This window comes from Onychomys torridus, chromosome 7 (assembly GCF_903995425.1).
Source record: "Onychomys torridus chromosome 7, mOncTor1.1, whole genome shotgun sequence".
Lineage (NCBI taxonomy): Eukaryota > Metazoa > Chordata > Mammalia > Rodentia > Cricetidae > Onychomys > Onychomys torridus.
This window is the reverse complement of record NC_050449.1, coordinates 67,664,416-67,686,164: the sequence shown is the minus strand read 5'-3', so window position 1 is coordinate 67,686,164 and position 21,749 is coordinate 67,664,416. Positions and strand designations below refer to the sequence as shown.

Sequence of the window (21,749 nt, the reverse complement as noted above, 5' to 3'; positions counted from 1 at the left end):
GGAGGCACAGCACAGGGTTGGGCTGAACGTTGAGAAACCCACATTGAAGCATGAATTCTTTAATGAGGAATGAGAGGACATTCTGGCCAGGCTGGGGACCATGTTCTATTAAACTACAGATCACAGTAAAATGGGTATATGACAAACAGTGGCAAATAGATACACAAGTAACTGTCAGGAAGAGAGGTCATCTAGAGTCCTGTGTGTGTGTCCCTGTGTGTGTCCCTGTCTCTCTCTCTCTCTCTCTCTCTGTGTGTGTGTGTGTGTGTGTGTGTGTGTGTGTGTGTGTGTGTGTGTGTGTGAAACTGTTTTGTATACAGAACATGCCCCTTGGATGATGTCTCTAGGAAAACACAAACTTCAGTGTGTATCAACATCAATCCTGGCTGCTAAAGCACAGAGATCAACTGACTGTCCCATCGTGCCCTTTCTTTCTAACTAGGAGTTGGCCGAATCTTCAGAACAAAAATCCCCTCTGCTCATCTGTTTATTCATCTATTCAATGAATACTTCCGACCAGCAAGGAGGTGAAGGAGTGCCTTAGGCGCTGAGAGAGAAAAAGACAGATTGGCCCCATCCTTGTTCCTGAATGATCTGTGTCGTGGGCAGGCCTCAGCTCCAGAGAACAATAGCACAAAACACATTGATTTCAGCGAGGGAGTCTAGATCACTTTTTCTCTGTCAATAAATTTAAATGGGTATGTGGACAATAATCGATGCCATGGTGCTTGCAAACCTTTATCAAGGAAATACTTAACTCCGTTCCTGGACACCACCATCTCTGGACAGCTGAGCCAGGCTAGTATTCTGATGACTTGGATTTAAAAAGATAACAAAATTTCCAGATTTTCAATAATGCCACAGAAAACATCAGTCTTAACCTCTGTGGGAAATGAAACAACTTTTAGAGGAAAAAAAGCAGAAAACTGTTTTTCAAGGTCAGTGGAAACTTTAAGAGAATTCACAGAAGCAAGAAACAACAAAGGAATTCAGCAGAGCTTTTAGGTACAAAGGCTAAATGATAAGGTGTCTCAGTTTTATATGGAGCTAAAAATAGGACACGGTATCCATCAAGTCCAAACTCGTGTCTTTGAGAAAGTATATAATGTATGATAGATGCCTTCCTTATTTTAGTCTATTAATATCTAGCTAAAACATGAACATTTGACATTTAAATGAGATGGTCTATTGAATATTTTAATGTATACCCGTGAAGGTTTACTATTTCTCCCACATACCTATTGCTTATCCCTTTCAGCCAACGTATTCAGCTAACATTTCAGTTCAATATTTTTACATTTACCAGTTGGAATTTTCAGCAAAACTTAGATATTTTTTTAAGCACTAAAATCTACAAAAGCATAAATCTATGTTCCAAAGTAAAGCTTTTATAATCAAGTGCATTGCTGATGCAATGGCTGACTGCAGTACACACTCAAAGATTCGTACAGATTAGGCATTAATATGTATTCATTAATTTGGATTAGAGCAGTGGTTCTCAACCTTCCTAATGCTATAACCCTTTAACAGAGTTTCTCATGTTGTAGTGACCCCCATCCATGAAATTATTGCTTTGCTACTCCATAACTGTAATTTTGCTACTGTTATGAATTGTAATATAAATATCTGATGAGCAGAATAACTGATATGTGACCCTTGTAAAAGGGTCCTTGGACCTCCAAAAGGGGTCATGACCACATGTTGAGAACCACTGATCTAGAGGGTTTTATTTCTGCTACCTTGTCAAGTGTCTGGGTTTTTGCTGCTTTGTAATCACTGATGTGTAAAACAAAATAAAGAAGCAGAGAGCAGATTCAAAGTGGGGGATGGACCTAAAAATGAGGTCTACCCCCATGGCCCAGAGAAGTCCCTCATGTAAGGGTTCCACATCCTTCAAAAAAAAGTGCCATTCGCTGGGGAACAAAGCCTGTGGAAGACATCTCATAGTTAACTACCAACAATCCCAAAGCACCCCTCCCCACCTGCCACATTCACAAAAGCCTCCTTCTGAGCATGTCATTCTGGAGAGCTGGAGAAAGAGATGAGAAGAGTAACTGTGGGCAGTTGGAGAATGACGCCATGCAAACGTTGAAGAATTTAACCCGGAAAGCAGACTGTACGGGTTGATGTGTGGCTATATCACTCATTGGCAGTAATGCCTACGGCAAGATTTTCTTTTTCGAACAGAATAATAAATAATGTGTTTGTACATTAAAAATCATGAATTGTATTTATTAAAGGAGAGAAACTCATGCTTTTCTATATACGGATGTGGTCTGTGAGGATTCTACCTATTCATCCTTCCTCCATCCTCATGACCTCCATAGTGCTCCTCTCTGATAACATCTACGCTGCTTTCAGGATGACTGATAACTGCTTCTGCATTTGAGACGAATCGTGATATTTGTCTTTCTGTGTCTGGTCTATTTCACTTTTTATAATGTCCACGAATTCCACTCTTTTCTCCACAAACAAGAGGATTTGGTCCTTTATTGTTGGGTAACATTCCACTGTGTACTGCATACCACATATCTTCACCCACTCATCTGTTGATGGGAACCTAGGCTGACTCCAAATCTTGGTTATTGTGAATAGGGTCATAATAAGCCTGGGCAAACAGGTTCCTACTTAGTATGAAGATTTCACTTCCTGTGAATTAACACTCATGAGTGGGTTAGCTGGGTCATATGTTAATTCTAATTTTAGTTTTATGAGGAGCTTTCACACTATTCTCCAAAGAGGCTGCACCAGTTCAGATCTCCTTTGATGTGTACAAATTCCCCTTTCTCTACACACTCATCTACTGTTTCTTATGTTTGTTCTGAGACCAGTGACTCTGAGTGGGATAAGCTCCACCTCCTTATACTTTTGCTTTGTGTTCCTCTGACATAGTTAGTAGCACAGTTAGTGCTATTCAATGGTGTTCGTTCATTTACTGGTCATTTGTATATTTTTCTTTCTAGAACTATTCAGATCCTTCTTCCATATTTCTACTAGATTATTTATTTGTTAAACTTTGGAGTTCTTCATATATTCTGGATATCAACCCTCTGTCAGGTGAAAAGTTGGCACATAATTACCCCTTTCTTCGGTGTTTTCTTTGCTAGGCTGTTTCTTTTGTTGTCTAAGTGGGTATAATCCTATTTGGTATAGTGCTCATGTTGGCCTCTTGTGCTCTCAGAGTCCTATCTTGAAACTGGCATCCATATCTATATCTTGATGTGCATACCCCCTGTTTCAGTAATAGTTTCAGATGATCAGATCTTACACCATTGACACTGATCTAATTTAACTAATTTTTGTACAGGGTGAGCAATGGACTCCAGTTTCAACCTTCTGTAGGGACTGAAACAGCTTTCCCAACACCATGTATTGAAGAATTTGTTAGTTTTTCCTATCCATGAACATAGAAGGTCTGTCCATGTTTTAATATAGATCTTTCTTTAATCAGTGTTTCATAATTTTTATTATGAACATCTTTTACTTTCCTGGTTAAGCTTATTCCAAGGGATTATCATTATTAACATACATATAAAAATACTTTGGTACTCCCTAATGGGGTTGCTTTCAGTATTTCCTCTGTAGCAAAGTCATTACTTTTATTCTAAAAGACATAGCTTTTTTAATGTTTATCTGGCATCCTGCAACTTTACTGGATTAATTCATTAGCTCTAATAATCTTGGTAGTCTTTTTGAAAACAGAGGTAGTTTCTTTTTCTCTCATATTTACAAGTCTTATTTCTTTCTCTTGCTTGATATCTCTTAATCAAATTTCAAGTACTATAATGGAGAAAGGTAATGAGAGTATTGAAGATAGTTTCACTCTTCCTAGTATAATGCCAGTTATTGTAGCAGAATTGTTAGAAGTTCTTATTGATAAAATCAAACCTGAGCCGGGTATTGGGGTGAATGCTGGAAGATCAGAGACACAGAAGAAGCCACAGCTACCTCATCTTGCCAATTCCTCACCTGATCCTGTTTCCTCAGACTGGAAGCCTCTGAGTCTTCACCCAAATGGATCTCAGCTGAACTATGCTCAAAGCCTAAAAGATTAAGCAGCCAAAATGCTTAACCAGCCAAATGCTTCTAGTTTCTGGTCTTCACGCCTTATATAATCTTTCTCTTTCTGTCTCCACTCCCTGGGATTAAAGGCTCGCTTTCTGGGATTAAAGGTGAGTGTCTCCATGCCTGGCTGTTTCCAATGTGGCCTTGAACTCACAGAGATCTGGCTCTGCCTCCCAAGTGCTGGGATTAAAGGCTTCTGCTATGGCTTGCTCTAACCCATTTTCTAGCCACCATTTTTGGCTCTAGTGGCTGTCTGTTCTCTGACTCCAGATAAATTTATTAGGGTGCACAATATTTTGGGGAGCACAATACCACCACAAGTTATGAATTGTATTGGGGGACAGGTAAGTTCTCTTCAGTCATCATACATCACAGATGGGTTGGTTGGTTGGTGGTCGGTTGGTTTGGTTTGGCATACATATAGCATAATGGCATGAAAATATACAGGTCTGCATAGAATGTTATTAAATAAATTAGACTATCACAAAGAATTCTGAACACACTAAACTCTATGAATGTGATGGGCATTATCATTGCCACTGTTATTCTGGAAGAGAAAGATCCTCAGATGCTCCTGACACACAGGTCTCCCCCATGATGTGTCCCTTTGTATTTCTGCTTCTTGCCAATTCAGCATCACATGGAGATTTTCTAGGCAATGTTATGACCAGAAAGAACTCACCTCTTCTTATTTGGGCATAGAGACCCCACTAAGGCTAAACGAAGATACATTTAGTACATAAGTACAGTAAAGGGAGCTATTCCTTATAATATACTCAGCTATACATCAGATTCTTCCTTTAGTTAGACAGATTTCCTTTCTAGCTTTGTAGACAGGAAGCCCTTTCCTGGCCTGAAAGACAGAACAACCCAATTTCCTGTTCAATAGATGTTTATGACAACTACATGGTTCTACGTTCTAAAAAAAAGAAAAACAAAAGCAAACAACAACAACAAAAAAAAAACCCACAACATGTTTTGTTTTTTAATTTTCTGGATATCCATCTCTGAAGCATCACCCTCACCACCACAGCTTAACAAGGAATTTAAATCTGGCCAATAGCTCTAAAGTGACAGTTTTATCTACAAAGCCTCCACTTCTATGCCAAATGCTTATTTAATGTAACCACTTGGATTATTCAAACTATATAATGTAAAAATGTATAGTGAGGTCCTGGGAAGTAGCCTGGTCAGTAAAGTACTTGCCATGCAAGAAGGATGATCTGAATTTAATCCCCAGAATCCACTAGAAAAGCCATATGTGAATATGTATGCTTAGAATCCCAGCGCTGGGCAAGCAGGGCCAAGAGGATTAGGAGAGTGTGCTTGCCAGCCAGACTAGCCTGTGAGATCTAGGGTCTAGTGAGAGATCCCATCTCAGAAAACAAGAAGGGTAGTTTCTGAAGAATGATACCTGAGATCATCCTCCAGACACACACACACACACACACACACACACACACACACACACACACAGTTATTAAAGGGAAATAACTTCCAAAATATGTATGATAACAGAAACCTTTGCCATATTTAAAACAACAAGTCTTGGGCTGAAAGAGGTAGCTTAGCAATTAAAATCACTGGCTACTCCTTCAGAGGACTCGAGTTTAATTCCCTGCACCCACACAGCAGCTTATAATTCTTTGTAACTCCAGTTCCAGGGTGTCCAGTGGCCTCTTCCTGCTGTTGCAGGCACTGACTGCACACAATGCCCAGACTTAACGGAAATGTCCTACTCTGAAATGTATTTGCTGTACAATTTCTTACTAAAGCAAATTCAGAATTGAACATACTCAGTGTGAAAATGTAAACTCAGATAAAGTGATCCATCCTCACCTGAAGCATAGATGTGCAAATATTAAGACTTCTGATGAAATACACACCATGAAATGTAAGAAGACACTGCAAAATGAGTAAGTTGCAAATCTCGAAGTTCAAATACGCATTACTTAATTTCCACAAACCTTGACTCCTGGTGTTTCCTTTCCATCCAGCCTTATACAGATCATTCAAGAAACCTGGCGATTTCCTTTCTTATGAGAAATGAGACAGCCATGATGGAGCCCTACATTTTCTTCAGGGTTATAGAGAAACACTGCTGAGATATTTATGGGAGTGCTAGAGATTAGAACTCAGGTTTTCAATGCCACACCCTCACTCTGTTTTTATTTATATACAAAACAAATTTCCTTCTATAAAACATAACTACAATAGAATCAGATGCTCTTGATAATGATATGAACAAACTGTTAATTGATTAGGTCAGAAATGGAGCTCGTGGCTCCACTCCTGAGGAAATGATACACTGTAAATTCACACTCCCCGACACATTCTAAGGACTAGGAAAGCTCCATTGGAAGAGCACACAGGTAAACTGCTCACTTACTTTTCAGAGGGGAGGAGTTTCCCACATACGGTAGCTCTATTTCTTCAGTCCACCCCATCTTCGGCGAGATCCGCATCCTCTCACAAACGGTGTGCTCTGCCGCCGGATCTGGTGGACTACTGATGGGTGTGTTTCTAAAACTCTTCATGTGCTGTTGAACTTCAGCCAAGAGGACAGCTTGAATGGCTTCAGTTACCTGGGACAGTTTTTATTTTCATGAATTATATACTATTATTCCAAATTATTAGCAGTCTTGTAAAAAAGCATCTCAAGGCCAGAACTTTGAGTTTTTCCATAAATAATACCATCCCATTCTGCTAAAAGTAACACCAAACATCTCTCCTTATGAGTAACAGTAATGATGCAGAGACTCACAGACGCCCCACCTGCAGATGTGGATCCAGCCTTAAATAAGTTATTTATACCACCCCCTCTAAGGCTCAGAGAATATTGCAAAAGAGCAAGTGGGGAGAGCCAAAAGATAGGGTGAAGGGCTACAAGGTGCCAATCAGTAGACCTAAGCAACTACCAGCTGTAGTTACCTGCACTGGGCCCACACCAGACCCACCCTGCCAACCATGAGTCAGGACAGGGGGAGAGGCTTCAGCGCTCTATCTTTCACCTCTGAACTATGAGCTATTGATAGATTCTGGGAGAAGGACATCCCTGTCCTTAGTTGTGTTCCGGTAGCTGAGTCCAACAGTCTCCATACCCATGGTCACACAGATGGCCCTGATTAATCTTATCAGGTCATAAAACCAAACAAACAGGCAGGAACCTGAGAGGGAGCTCTGCAGAGAGGAGGCAGGGTGGACAAGAGTGGTAGGGGCTGGAGGTGAGAGTGGTCATTATTCATGATACACATGTGTGAAACTGTAAACTAACAACAGTAAAAAATAAAATGTAATAAAGAAAAGGTCTGGGCGCAAACACCAGCCTTGGATTCTTTGGAAAATGTAAGCTTCTGAAAGGGCACTTGAGAAGGGTTTTTAATTACTTTGATACTGTTTTCATGTTTCTCAGATGGTGCAGAAAACTTGTGTAATGTTCAGACCTACCAGCAGCCACCAGGGACCCAAAGAAGTTGGAAGAGAGATGTGAATAGGACATCATACAAAGCTGCTCTCTAAATCGCCCAATTTCACATAAGGAAGTGGCCGATTAAAGCCACAACCCAAATAACAACTAATCTGCTTCCAAGAGAATTCACATCAGACAAGGAGTTACCTCTGCCAGGATGACCCCACCTCCTCTGGCCACTCTTCCCTGCACCCACCTTTGTGTATCCCTATGGGACATCTCTATGCTTTGCCTGATCCCTGTCCGTTATTGAGGCTTGGTGAAGGGAATGTTCTAGAAAGCCATCTTGCAGGATAAGAATAACTGCCTACTTGGGTTCTCAGGGAAGAGGGGATTCAATGGACCTTAGTAGCAGGAATCTCCTCTGATGGCATGAGGCACTTGGACAATGTCATACCTGTACAGCCTGGTCTCTCCAACAGGAGATTAGCTTCAGAAGTGAGATGTCAGCCTCAGGTGTGTGATACTCATTCCTACCTAGAAATGCAGAGAACTCATTTTAATAATGCAACTCATGCTTGGTCCCTGATGCTGTCTGCACAGTAGTACCATCTGGGGATGCTTGCTTTTACAAACACCAAGCTCAGGTTCAACCTTTCAGGGGGTGTGATTATCAGGTCCAAGGATAGGAATGGGTAGCCAGTAACACTCTGGGGAAGTATCTCAGATGGCTTCAGATACAGCCAGACTAACTAGACAAACAGACACTGTCAAGCTGTACTTACTTTTATACTTAACTCATCTTTTTACCTCTTTGCCAAATGAGGTCAAAGCACTGGATTTTTCTGTTTCTTACCTACCTCCACATGCAAAGCGCTCAGGCTTGCCACAAGTCAGCACCCATCCCAGGTAAAATCAGAGACTGCATTGGCTTGTCCTCATCCAGCCCTTCATCTCCTACTGATGGGTAAAATACTAATGCTTCATGCTGCATGTGAGGCACTGTTTCTAATAAGGCTGTCTTCTTTGATACCCTTTCTATCTCTGCCTTAAGTCCAGTGGGAAATTCTAACTGTGAGAAGGGGCTTGTTCTTTGTACATTGATCCATACCCAGACAAACAGTTCATCACACAAAAGAGCAATTAATAAAAAATAAAAAGTGCCTTCTCATTAATTGAAAATGTATATATAATCATCTAAATGAAAAAAAAAATCAACCTCTTAAGGCTCTACAATGAGTGAAGGTATCATGCAGGCCTCAAGTCCTGGTAGAAAATAGGGAAGCATGATGGAGGCTTTCCATGTTGGGAAAATTGCAATTATACCTGTCTCCTAAAATTAAGGTATTAATTCATGTTTGACATTCTAGTAACAACTACTAAGATTAATTTTTAATCCATTATATTTTCTATCAAATATCCTATATAGAAACAAATTATATACATATTATATATATAAAACATATACATTTTATATGTATGTGTGTGTTGCATCTGTATATTTTTATTAAATTGTATTAGTGGCCAAAGAATGGAGATGGAACAAACATGCTGGGTATAAAGCAAATTAAGAACATAAAAGAAGTTGATAATAAATTGCTTTATTACTATGATTTTTTTTCTAAAGGAGTATGTAATAAGAATTTGAAATAACCAATCATGGTGCACAGACCTGTGTCCAGAACAGCCCCATTCTGAAATCACTCCCCTAGCTCCACAAGTGCAGAAGAAGATACTTTCTTTTGATCTCTCTCCTCTTCTCCTCTCTCATCTTGCTGACCTTGTGACTCACCTTCAAAGCGAAGGCTCGGTCTCCGCTGTAACTGCTTCCTGGCATCGTGGGGGCCTTCACAGTATACTTTAATGCGATGTTAAAATTTTAATATCATAGAGATGCCAGAGCCAACTTTTCTTGGCAGTATCAGGGAGTCATAGAATTAATTGCAACTTCAGGGGTAAAGATGAAAAGAAAACATCCCAGCCTTGTCAGCATTACTCAGTCACCATTTCTGCTAACAGGAGTGGGCACTGGTTCCTGTCAAGCCTTGAAAAAGAGAGCTCTGGTGTTATTTCACTTTTCAGGGTTTTGGATTTAAAAATCAATTGCCAAGAAGTGAGTCTTTTCCTATACCTCTCTGCTCATCTTATTTCTCTGTTATAAAAAAGAGGTATTTTATTTGTCTCAAATTTCAGCTGCGTGTGTGTGTGTGTGTGTGTGTGTGTGTGTGTGTGTGTGTGTGACAATGTGTGCATCTGTGTACCTTTGCAGATCTTAGTTGGACATCAGGTGTCTTCCTCAATTGCTCTCCACTGTAGTTTTAGGCAGGGCCTCTCACTGAACCTGGAGCTCACTGACTGATGAGGCCTCCTAGCCAGTAAGCTTTGGGCCCTGCTGCCTCCCTTTCCCTAGCACTTGGATTTCAGTCATGTGCCACCATCCCTGGATTTTATGTGGGTGCCGGAGATGTGAACTTAGGTCCTCACAATTTACAAAGCAAGCATTTTGCCTATCCAATCATCTTCCTGGCCCTCTAACCTAATCTTACTTGTTAAAAATGGATCCCAAACACCAATATGACTCAGCAGTAATAACTTTTAAGGCTATTCAACTGCAGATTCACAGGAGAAGCAGGAGCACCCTTGGATCTGGTTAGTTATTTGGTCTTTACAGATACATGCATGTTAAACCTTAAATTTGAACCATTTTCCCAGCCCTATAAAAACTCAAGTGGAAAAGCATCCCCATTAAGAGCATCTACACACTAAGAAGAAGGCAGGGGCTACCTGGAAGGGATGCTGTCAAAGGCATGAAAAGGAAGAGTGATTGGATGAAGGGAGAAGGAAAGAGTCAGATTTGCATGCCAAAGCTGCTTCTCTGGGTATCAGCAGTCTGTCATTGATCCATCTAATTTTTTTTTTTTTTAAGCTGAGGATCGAACCCAGGGCCTTGCGCTTGCTAGGCAAGTGCTCTACCACTGAGTTAAATCCCCAACCTGATCCATCTAATTTTTTTTTTAATAATTTGTTTATTTTTATTTTATGTGCATTGGTGTTCTGCCTGTATGCATGTCTGTGTGAGGGTGTCAGATCTTGTAGTTACAGACAGATGTTAGCTGCCATGTGGGTGCTGGGAATTGAACTCATGTTCTCTGGAAGAGCAGTCAGTGCTCTTAACCTCTGAGCCATCTCTCCAGTCCCCTTGCCACAGATCCATCTAATTTTTAGGAGCTTTGTTTTTGTTTTTATGAGAATAACAGAATATTCTTATACTTTTAATACATAGGGTTCTTTATACGTCAAGTGAAACTTCATATGCGAACCATTAACAGAATTTTTGGAACACACTAGGACCCCATAATTGAATGCTATTTGTAAACTCTCCTAGAAAGAACCTTAAATCTTCTTTATGATAGTCTTGTAGAGCCATTGTATACCACAGGTCAGCGATGCTTAGCTACAGAGGTAGCATTAAATCAGGCCAGGATCCTTATTCTCATTTTGAATAGAGATTTAATAAGAATGAAAGACATTTCCAAGGGTGTATACATAGTACTCTACAGAGCTGGAATTTGAACCCCATTCACCTATTTCATTCATCTCTCAAAAATTGTTCTAGTCAGCACATGTCTTTTAAGTCTACTCACTTGTTAGTTTCACTATACACTAATCCAGAACAATTGCACACGTCCTTTTAGACACTAGACATAATAATAATGACTGAGACTGTCATAGAAATGAAAAAGCACATGGAGAACGGTACAACGGGAAAAAAAAGGTGGATGCTATGGAGAGGAGGTGGGGCATTGGAGGAGGACTTGGAGGGTGAAGATGAATGGAAGGACAGCAGGTAGGGCTCTGTGGACACCAGAGGAAAGAGCAATCCAGGCAAAGGCAGAACCAATGCTGAGGTCTTAAGATCTGCTTGTCCTGTTGCTTAAGGATAAAGAGTCAAGAGGAAATGCAGCTTCACTCTGAACCAAGACATGACATGTGGAAGTAGTGACTTAAGCAGGGTCTTAGGCTTAGGGAAATGTAGTGAAAAGAAGCCACGGGAAGGGGTGGGGGGTGAGGAGAGAGAGAGAGAGAGAGAGAGAGAGAGAGAGAGAGAGATCCTACTTGGGAATAGAGTCTAAGAGACAGGAGTAGTGAGCGGTTAAGGACCTACTGGAAGCAATTCAGAAGAACACCAGGGTGAAGGCTCACACACGGGGCATGGCCATGGGAAGCCAGAAGCATTAGAACTCTAGGATGGTGGAAAGCTTAGACATGGGATATGAGCTCAAGAAAATGTGAGACAATGGCATCAAAGTTCTGGACCTGGGCAACAGGACTGAGGGAGAGGTCCCTAGGACACAAAGACATGGAGAGGGAAATGGGAGATGCTTCGGCCACTTGGCATCAAAACACAATCTAAAGGCTGAGACGATTACTCAGGAGAATTTGAGATTGTTACACACATAAAAATAACCTCCTGAAATAGCAAGAAAACTCTCTGATAGTAGCTTAGGGGACAGGGAATAATAAAGCTATGGATGCAATCAATCATCTAATAAATCACACAGGACTTTACTATCCAAACATTTCATCTACTGAGAAATCTCAGCTACTTGGGCATTTAGAAACCCATGGATGCAATCCATGCATTTTTACAGTTAATTATATAAGCGTTGACATCCAGTTATAGAACCATTATTTTACTTTATAGAAAAAAAAACACACTAGCTCATATCTGTGTCATTAGCTCTCTTACCATTTCTTAGGTGACCGTAGAAACTTGATATATTCAAAATGTCACTTCCATGGAATTTCCCCTTGTTGTGTACAGACTCCATTTTGAAGGGTCTGTTGAGAAAAAAAATTTAAGGGATATTACTTTAAAAGTACGGTAATGCGCCAGGCGGTGGTGGCGCATGCCTGTAATCCCAGCTCTCGGGAGGCAGAGACAGGTGGATCTCTGTGAGTTCGAGGCCAGCCTGGTCTATAGAGCTAGTCTAGGACAGGCTCCAAAGCTACAGAGAAACCCTGTCTTGAAAAACTAAAAAAAAAAAAAAAAAAAAAAAAAAAAAATGTATGGAAATGGGGTTGGGAATTTAGCTCAGTGGTAGCAAGCGCAAGGCCCTGGGTTCAGTCCTCTGCTCTAAAAAAAAAAAAATAAGTACGGTAAACTCTTTGATAAACAGAAGACACATGCTCAATACTACCCTAGCAAATTGGGGTTTGAACATGAATTATTTTCATTATTGTCTTCTACACTTAATTCCTCAACTCTGATCTACATACAGTCTCAACTGATCTTCAAATCTTAGCGGATCAGAATGAACTGCAGCCCCCTTTACAGGAGAGGTCATGCTACTGTAGAGCAAGGTGTCTGGCTGCTGTGACTGATTTAAGAATTGCAAGTTGACATCCACCAGGGAAGTCTCCCCAGGCCCTGTCAGGTTCTGTGCTGGGTCATTGTTCCTGACACCTTCAGGAATGCTACCACAGGCTGGTTCATTCTAATTCAGTGTAGTCACACACACCCTGTTGGGAAGCACATAGGGATTTCTCTGCCTGCACAACTATAATAAAGTGTTGGCAAAATAGATAATTTTGTTGGAAGGATTTGATATGACATATCCAGTAACACATTATTTTAATTTCTCAAGAAAATATAGTATCCTGGCCCCAGTAGATCACACTCAGAAAAGCTGACTTAGAAAAGTTCTCATTTCGACACCTCCATTCCAGAATTCAATGAATGGACAGCTGGAGTTTTGCTTTGTTTTGAGACAAGGTTTCACTATGTACCCCTGACTGCCCTGGAACTTCCTACATAAACCAAAGATCAGTCAGCCTTTGCCTCTTCCCCCGAGTGGAGTACTAGGATTAAAGACATGCACCACCACACCTAGTATTTTAATGGGCAGTTTTTTGAAGCATAGACAGTTTTGTGGTGACTTTTTTAGACCTTTTAGTGATAAGCAGGCTGAAAGCCCCTCAAACCACAGGACTCAAGACAGCTATTCCACCCCAGATTCTGTATTAAAAACAAACCTCTGCCCTGCATCCCCCTGATGGGGGAGGGGCTGGCAGCCCCAAATCTAGAGAATTTGAAGGATTCTTAGCATCAATCATTCCCCAGCTCAAGTCAAGTCAAGTCTAGGCAGGTTAAGTGGCTAGCCCAAAATCGCACAGTAGTGCCACAGTGGAAGCAAGGCTCTCTCCTAGGTTTTCAAGCTCAAGACTGATAATATAGTTGAAGCATACTTTGCTGTTATATAAACGTTGAGTAAGAGGCGGGGGGAGGTTGTTTTTAAGTCTATCTTAACTTTGTTGTTAAGTATGTAGGGGTGTGTGATTTGGGTGTTCAAAAGAAAGAGTCAAATTGTGCATATGAAGAGGAACACCCCCCCCCCACACACACACACACACAGACTTCAGTCTCTGTTTTCTCGACATCCACACCAGCACACTGGATATTACACACCCGTGACATACCACCATTACAGTGTGACGCAGCAGAGAAGTTTGTGGGACCCGTCTGAACTCCCAACAAACTGGAAGCACTGGAGGGCAGGAGCTCTGTCACAGCATCTGGGATAGACACTTGCTGACCTGAGTGCTCATGAAATAGATGGCAGAGACCTCCCACCCTGCAGTGCAGACAGGTCGAGTTCTGTCCTTGAACAGCAATATGGACTTGCCTCACCCTCTCACCCCTGCCACTCACCTTGCCTCACCTTCTCACCCCTACCGCTCACATCACACACGTTTCTCCTTGGCCCTTTCTTTTATTCCAGCAGTCTTTATTTGTTTTATGTGCAGAGTTTTTATTATTTGAGTGAGTCCCTGCCTCAGTCAAAACTCTATTTTCTCTATCTTCTGTAGGCCATAAGCTGTGGATATACTTTAATAAGTATTTGGTGAACTGAATTCAATTTAATAAAATCAGAATAAAAAATATAATTATGTATGTAAAGGCACAGCATAGCAACTACCAAATATTAAACTACAGCTACCATCCATTACTGGTGAGCTGGGCCTTTTACAAGGCACAACCTTTGCACAATCACACCACCCCTATCTGAATAAGCAAAGCACAAGTTGTGGTATGAGTTAAGAGATGACATTTCCAACCATCATAAGCACCTATTTAAGACTTATTTGTTCACACCTAACTCACACCATGTAAAATAGACTCCAAGATATGTACTTGTATATGGACATATGTAAGTACATATGTATGTATGCACCTAAATCCATCTATGCCTTCACTAAGCATCTAACTCTCTATGTTAGATACTGTTCTAGCACATAGGAATACAATGGATATTTGTTGAGTAAACTAATATTAATTCTAATTTTATTTTCATGTTTATGTGTGTATTCAAGTGTGTGTATGTGTGTGCATATGTGGGTAGAGGCCAGAGGTCAATGTTGAGTTTCTTTCTTGACCTTTTATTTTGAGACAGGTCCTCTCACTGACCCCCAGAGCTCATCAATTGTGCTAGACTAGCTGGCTAGCCACTTCTAGAGATCTACCTCCCTCTGCATTCCCAAGGCTGGGATTAGAAGCACCCACTGCCACACCCAGCTTTCATGTGAGTGCTGGAGCCTCAATCTCAGATCTCCATGTTTGCATGACGTCAAGTCTTGCTAAACTAAATGAATATTAAAACATATAGACATGTAATTATCTTCCAACTCAATAAATTAATGGGAAAATGTTTTTTTAGATGGGTTCTGAATTTAAAAAGTTGTTGCATCTCTAACACTGTCTCCCAACAGAAGGGAGAAGATGATAGCGGAAGATAGAGGATGATCATAACAGCCTTGATGACTCCATTAGAACCATCAGTCTCTCTAGCGCTTCTTACCTGTCCATTTCACAGGCCAAATCCAAAGGCATGTTAACTAACTTATTAACTAAAAAGAGTCTGCTCAGTAAATACACTATAGTATCTGATTCTTGCAAAGATTCACAGTGATTTCCTAGGCTCCTGGGACTTCCAGTCTGGTCTGGAAGAGTGGCTGTGTATTTATTTGACAACTCCAAAACTTTTCTGGAGAATAGATTTACTCCTGAGTATTCCTTCATTTCAGTACTGCAAGCATCCCACCCAGGTAGCATCAGGGAGAAGAGGTCTTCATTTGAAGCGAGCCCCAAAGACACAGGACCCTGCAGCTTTAAGATGCTGAGATGCCTGGTACAGAGGCTGTCTAACTCTTTATCCACTCCCCATGGCAAAACGCAAGACAGAAACAATTTCGCCATGTCTATTGTGAGGCTGGCATCAACCTTTCTGGATGGCTTAGGGCGTGTCTTTTTGGAGCTCTTCATTTTCTTCTGTCTTTTAATGCCATCACTCTCCTCTGGAAATTTACTGGTATTGTCCCCGGGGGGCAGGATGTCCCCACTTGGCTTGGCATGTGCCTCAGCCTGGAGAGAGCTACATGATGCCTTGTTTCTTTTCATTGTCAATGTCTTTTTCTCTACTGTGCTCTTGGCTCTCTTCAAGATGTCACTTCCATAGAATGATCCAGAATGGTCAACATCACTTATGGGAGTGGGGAGCAGTAATTCCACAAGATTTTCCAGATCGAACAGGAGAACATGGAAGCCAATATGACTCCATTTTGTTTTCACAGGCAAGACATTGAAAGGTCTTGGTACTGATGTGGCATCAGCAACCTGAGGGGAAAGATATGAGCATATCAGAGTTCATAATAAGTATTAAGGTTCTATGATGCCATTGTGGCAGAAGAAGAAATATTTACTTACAGTTAAAGCAAGAATTATTAAGTTCTGCTAAAAAAAAAAAAAAAAAAAAAAGAAAGAAAGAAAGCCACAACAATTGGTTTTGTTTTAGTTGTGAAACTCCCCTTCTAAATTGAGCTTTGTAGATTCTGCTGACAATCACTATAAACTTTCCTTCCTCAAAGATTTTCCCCATAGTAAATTTGAACTAGACTTCTGGAGAACAGCAGCTGTTTAAAAAGAAGTCAGTGTGTGTGTGTGTGTGTGTGTGTGTGTGTGTGTGTGTGTGTGTGTGTGTGTGTGTGTGTGTGTGTGTGTGTGTATGCATAGGTATATGTATATACACAGTGTGTGTGTATGTATGCTGCAAACATATAATAGATGACACCAAAGAAACTAACACTGAAGGAATGAACAAGCTGTCCCATTTGGATTCCACAGCAGAGCATGCATTGATGTTAGGACTGGCCACTAGAGCCAAAGGTCTCAGGTTTATGATTCCTTTGCTTCCACTTAAAATCTTCCACATGTATCCTCAACTGACCTATTAAGCATCACTGACAAATATGTATGTTACAACAATTAAATTCAGCAAAAACAGGGCGAATCAATGAAAATGGGAAAGAGCATAATATCACGTTCATGTGAAAGTCAGGAATATGGCAGATCAAATGGTCTCACATTCAGACAGCACAATGAAAATTATACTTTCTGAGTTTCTTTTTTATAAAAATGTTATCTTCTCAGAGAAAATAAAACAGCTATCTACAGTTTTTACAAAATTGACCATTTTTATGACTTTTAAAATTTAATTACTTTTTAGTTTTCGCTCTTGGATTTGACCTGTAATATAGAAAGGGTTCCACATTTTGCTATCCTGATGTCCAACTGCCCCAGTGACTGCTGTGAATTTTCCCTCTGCTCACTGGTCTAATTACTTGGGACATCAATCGATGTATTTATTACCACTGGACATAAAATTGTGTGATAACACTAAAAACAAGGACAACATCTAATCAAGTAGGTCACCATTCTTTGGTCATCCCTTGGACCTTCAAAGCTTTCCTATAGATTAGAAAACATTTGCCATGTTCTAGACACATTTCTCACTTATTTAGATCACAATTAACATCTTTGAATAGTTTTTAATAATTGTTCAAATTGTTCCATAAATATCTTTATCTGATGACCACTTGCTGACCTTCACAGTACTCTATGGGTTCTTTTGCCTTCTCCTTTCCTCTTTTTTTTTTTTTTTTCTTCTCTCGCTAAAAGTTTCTCAATGTTGATATTCTTAAAGAATCAACTTTTAAGTATGTTTTAGCCTCTCAACAGGACAGTGTTTTTCTTGAAAGACAGTTTTGCCAAGCACACTGTTTTCAACCTGTCTCACGACGTTTTGAAGGCATTGTTCTTCAGACTCTGCCTTCCTTTCCTGCAGTGGAGAAGTCAGCGGCTGTCTGTCACTCTGTCTACTTTTTCTTTAAAGCTCCCTTTGCCATTAATATCCTGATGTGTAGTTTTTCCCCCAAATTCCAGTTGCTTCCTTCTCAGTCGAGTTTTAAGACTGTATTTTTGCTTTCTTTCTCCCCAAAACATGTTTACTTTATATTACTCTGCTTTTGAGTTCTGCCTATGACTTCCTGGTTCTTTGTGTGACGATTACTGCATGTGACTATTGTATGAGATACTTTCTGGGGAGCCCCTTGAGATGAAGGGTAAGGACACATTCTTTGAGAGAAAGATCGAGTTGGTGCCTGCCTTACATGCTGGGTTGTCACCACAGGACAGTTTTAAAACAAAATGTATCGTTTTAAAGTTTTTCATCCGTTCGTTGTATGGGTTATAAATTCTGTCTCTAACATCACAGAATTCAGTTCTCTGTGAAAACTATGTCCCCCATCCCCTAAGGTGGAGACCAACAAAGGCACAGAGTTGCATTTCCTTATTTGTGGAACACAATCTCAGCCTTGGTTCACATTCTACTGTGCAGTGAGTCCGGAATGACGGACTTGGGCTATTACTAACATCTCATCACCGCCTGGCTAGGTATGCTCTCTTTAATCATCTGTGGACTGGTTAAAGTTAACCTAAATTCCCAGGGACACAACCACCTTCCAGCTTTCTTCATAATTTACTGAGCTCGTATTCCCATTTTGATTTTACCATCTCAGGACTTCCTTAAATTTCTTGATAATTCAGATAAGTATTCTTCTTAGAGATTAAAAAATACTTTGCCTATTATTTTTTGAGAATGTAGTAGGACTAATGTTTAGGGTACTAGCCTAAAATTGACAGAACTTGGGTTTACAAGATCAATATTTTTTAAAATCGGTTTTCATAGAGAAAATGAGCACTCTTATATACCACAGAATGAATATACATGGTGTCTGCTGCAAGGAAAGCAACTGGTGTTATAATTTAAAGTCTTTAAAATATTGCCAGGCAGTGGTGGTGCATGCCTTTAATCCCAGCACCCGGGAGGCAGAGCCAGGTGGATCTCTGTGAGTTCGAGGCCAGCCTGGTCTACCGAGCAAGATCCAGGAAAGGCGCAAAGCTACACAGAGAAACCCTGTCTCGAAAAACCAAAAAAATAAAATAAAATAAAATAAAAATAATACAATATTACATGCCATTTAATATTGAAATTATCTAAAACCATCCCTCAAGACAATTTAAAACTTACAGAAAGTCATACAAAAACAATGTACAGTACAGAATTTTTATGTCTGTAAGCTACACCATAAATAGTCTATGGCCTAATTTGTCTGAATACATCAGGAGTGTATTCCTAAAGAACTTTCATGTGGCTGTTAATAAAGCAAGGATGCACCAAACATATGACATCATGGCAAGGGGTCCACAGGCACTGCTGATGGGAATGACTGAGCTTTTAAAAATGCAATCCCATTTATGAGGATTCGGATGCACCAGTAGCTCCTTTTATCTATGTTTTAAAATGTCCACAAAATTCTCTGTTTTATTATACCAAACAATAACTTCTTTTAAAACAGTCATCAATGTTGCCAAAGAAGATAGTGCTAATTGACCAGGCTTTGGCATATTGTGATTCGAGCTTCAGAGGTTCTCAAAGGCCATGTGACAAGGCTTGACCCTGAGTTTACTGCACCTGCATCTTTTGGGGGCCCTGCAGCAGCTGAAGTGAGGTTACTGGGAGGAAATGGGATGCTGTGACTCTGACCCTCACTTCTCTGTCTCTTTGCTTCCTAGCTGCTAAAGCTGCTGAGCAAGTTTGCTCCACCACAGCAGCACACACACACACACACACACACACACACACACACACACACACACACACACACCCCGCAACTGTATTTTACCAAAGGCCTGAACTCCACAGGGCCTACTGACCAAGGACTGAACACCTGAAACCAGCCACAAACTACACCTTCTCTCTTTACGAAACATGTGTCTCGGGCACTTTGTCATGTAAAAGGAAATCAGGCGAACACAACACACACCGTCCAGAAATGCACAGGAACAGAAGCATAAGAACAAAAGTTAAGAGGCAGATCAGCAAAGGCTAGGCGTGTTGGCAGATAAAGAACTACACAAATTAATTAGTAAATGACTCCTGTCTCAGGGCATAAAAAGGAACAAATGAAATCAAAATAGCACAGGAGACCAGCTTTAAGCCGTTTATCTCCACACACACAGACACCATGACACACAAACAAATACCTGCTCACTCTCCCCCCATTCATGCAAACATGAAAACATAACTTAAACCACAATAGCTAACAAAGCCAGAAGACTGTTACTACTATGACTGTTAAGTATGATGTTATTGTTGATGACTTAAAAATCCAGCCATTAAGCCTCGTTCTTGTACTTCCCCTTAAGCCCGTGTCTTACTTACATCTAACCAGAGAAATTCACTTAAGAAACTGACTCCTAAGTGAGAAACAACAGTCTCCAAACCCATTTAAGCCCATCTATGCCCTAATTACAGTTCAGTCAAAAGTCGTTCCGCCAAGATCAGTCCTGGGCCCATGGGCTCCTACGCACTCAGAGCCTCGCTCAGAAAGTTCTCACTCCTGGTCCTTGTATTCCTGAATACAGTATTTCCCTTTGAAATTTTCTGGTCATGAGTTTAAAATTGGAGAAGGCAAAAGATTTTGATTAAGCTCTTTCCACAGACTACAAATAAATACCTGCTTTGTATCCCTTCTATAAATACAGGCACCTAAAACAATTTAATGTGTTCTTGGTACTTCTTAAAATTCTTTAAAGTGGGATCTCAGAATGAAGACAGAGATACCTTAAAGTGAAGGGAAAATTGTTGGATGGCTGAAGGAGAATGCCCCATAACATACTTGGCAAAGGCAGGTGCGTAGCAGTAACTCTTCAGTCAGCATTTCATAGTCACTACCACAATTATAGGAAATGTGCATGGCTGGGTTTCAGTGAGAAGCGTTTAATAACTACCTCAGTTTCACTTCTGTTGCTGAGATAAGAACCCTGACCAAAAGCAACCTAGAAGAGAAAGGGTACGTTTCTGCTTACAATTCCAGGGTCACAGTCCATCACTGTGGATAAATCAAGGTCGCTATTTCAGATAGATTGTCACATCACATTCATAGGTAAGAGCCGAGAAAAGGAATATGTACATGCTCACTTGCGTTATGGAATATTGCTTTAACTATGTAGAGGTGTGTTACACTTGTTTATGCTGCATTTGTTTAATGGTGTAATGATGCATTGCCTTGACTACCTAAGGCACCTGGTTGGTCTAATAAAAAGCTGAACGGTCAATAGCTAGGCAGTAGAGGGATATGCAGGGCTTGTGGGTAGAGATAATAAATAGAAGGACAGAAAAGAGAGAGGAGAACAAGGAGAAAGAGAGGGAGATGCCTGGGGCTAGCCAGGCAGCTGCCAGACATGCAGACATGGAGTAGGACATACAGAATGGAAGAAATGCAAAAAAGCCCTGAGGCAAAACATAGATGAAGAGAAACAGGTTAAATTAAGTAGTAAGAGCTAGTGGTACAAGGATAAGATAAGGCTGAGCATTTATAATGAATAACAAGTCTCTGTGTCATGATTTGGGAGCTGGCAGTCTCAGAAAGCCTGCTACACACTTGGTTGTGCTTGGCTTCATTTCTCCACTCTTATATAGTTTGGGATCCCCTGCCTAGGGAAAGTGTTGCCCATCATGGGCTGAGTCTTCCCATTTCAATTAACTTAAGACAATATATGTCCACAGGCAAACCTAATGTAGACAGTTCTGCATGAGACTCTCTTCCCAGCTGATTCTAGACTGTGTCAAGCTGACTAGCAAACTGTCACACTATCCATATTTTTGTGGCCCAAATTACAATCTTTATACAGTTTGTCATTTTAATATTTTTTATCAACTGTAAGAACCCCTTTATTGATATGATAGTAATCTATTCGATTTTTCACTAAGATATTCCCAGATTTCCTTTAAGCTTTCAAAACACAGATTCTGTTATATATTTAAAATGGTTTTAAAAATAAAAATAATCATTGTAATATACCTCTTTGATCAAC

At 40.4% G+C, this 21,749-nt stretch overlaps 1 protein-coding gene across 1 annotated transcript in view; it reads right to left on the bottom strand.

The window, feature by feature from the left end:
• Window positions 1-21,749, bottom strand: part of Wdr72 (WD repeat domain 72) — a 150,689-nt gene that overhangs the window by 63,566 nt on the left and 65,374 nt on the right. Inside the window, exons 14-17 of the mRNA XM_036191712.1 lie at window positions 15,334-16,148; window positions 12,225-12,316; window positions 7,932-8,011; window positions 6,455-6,650 (exon numbers count right to left, since the gene is read on the bottom strand). Coding sequence (XP_036047605.1) covers window positions 6,455-6,650; window positions 7,932-8,011; window positions 12,225-12,316; window positions 15,334-16,148 — 1,183 coding nt within the window. The remainder of the gene's footprint in view (window positions 1-6,454; window positions 6,651-7,931; window positions 8,012-12,224; window positions 12,317-15,333; window positions 16,149-21,749) is intronic.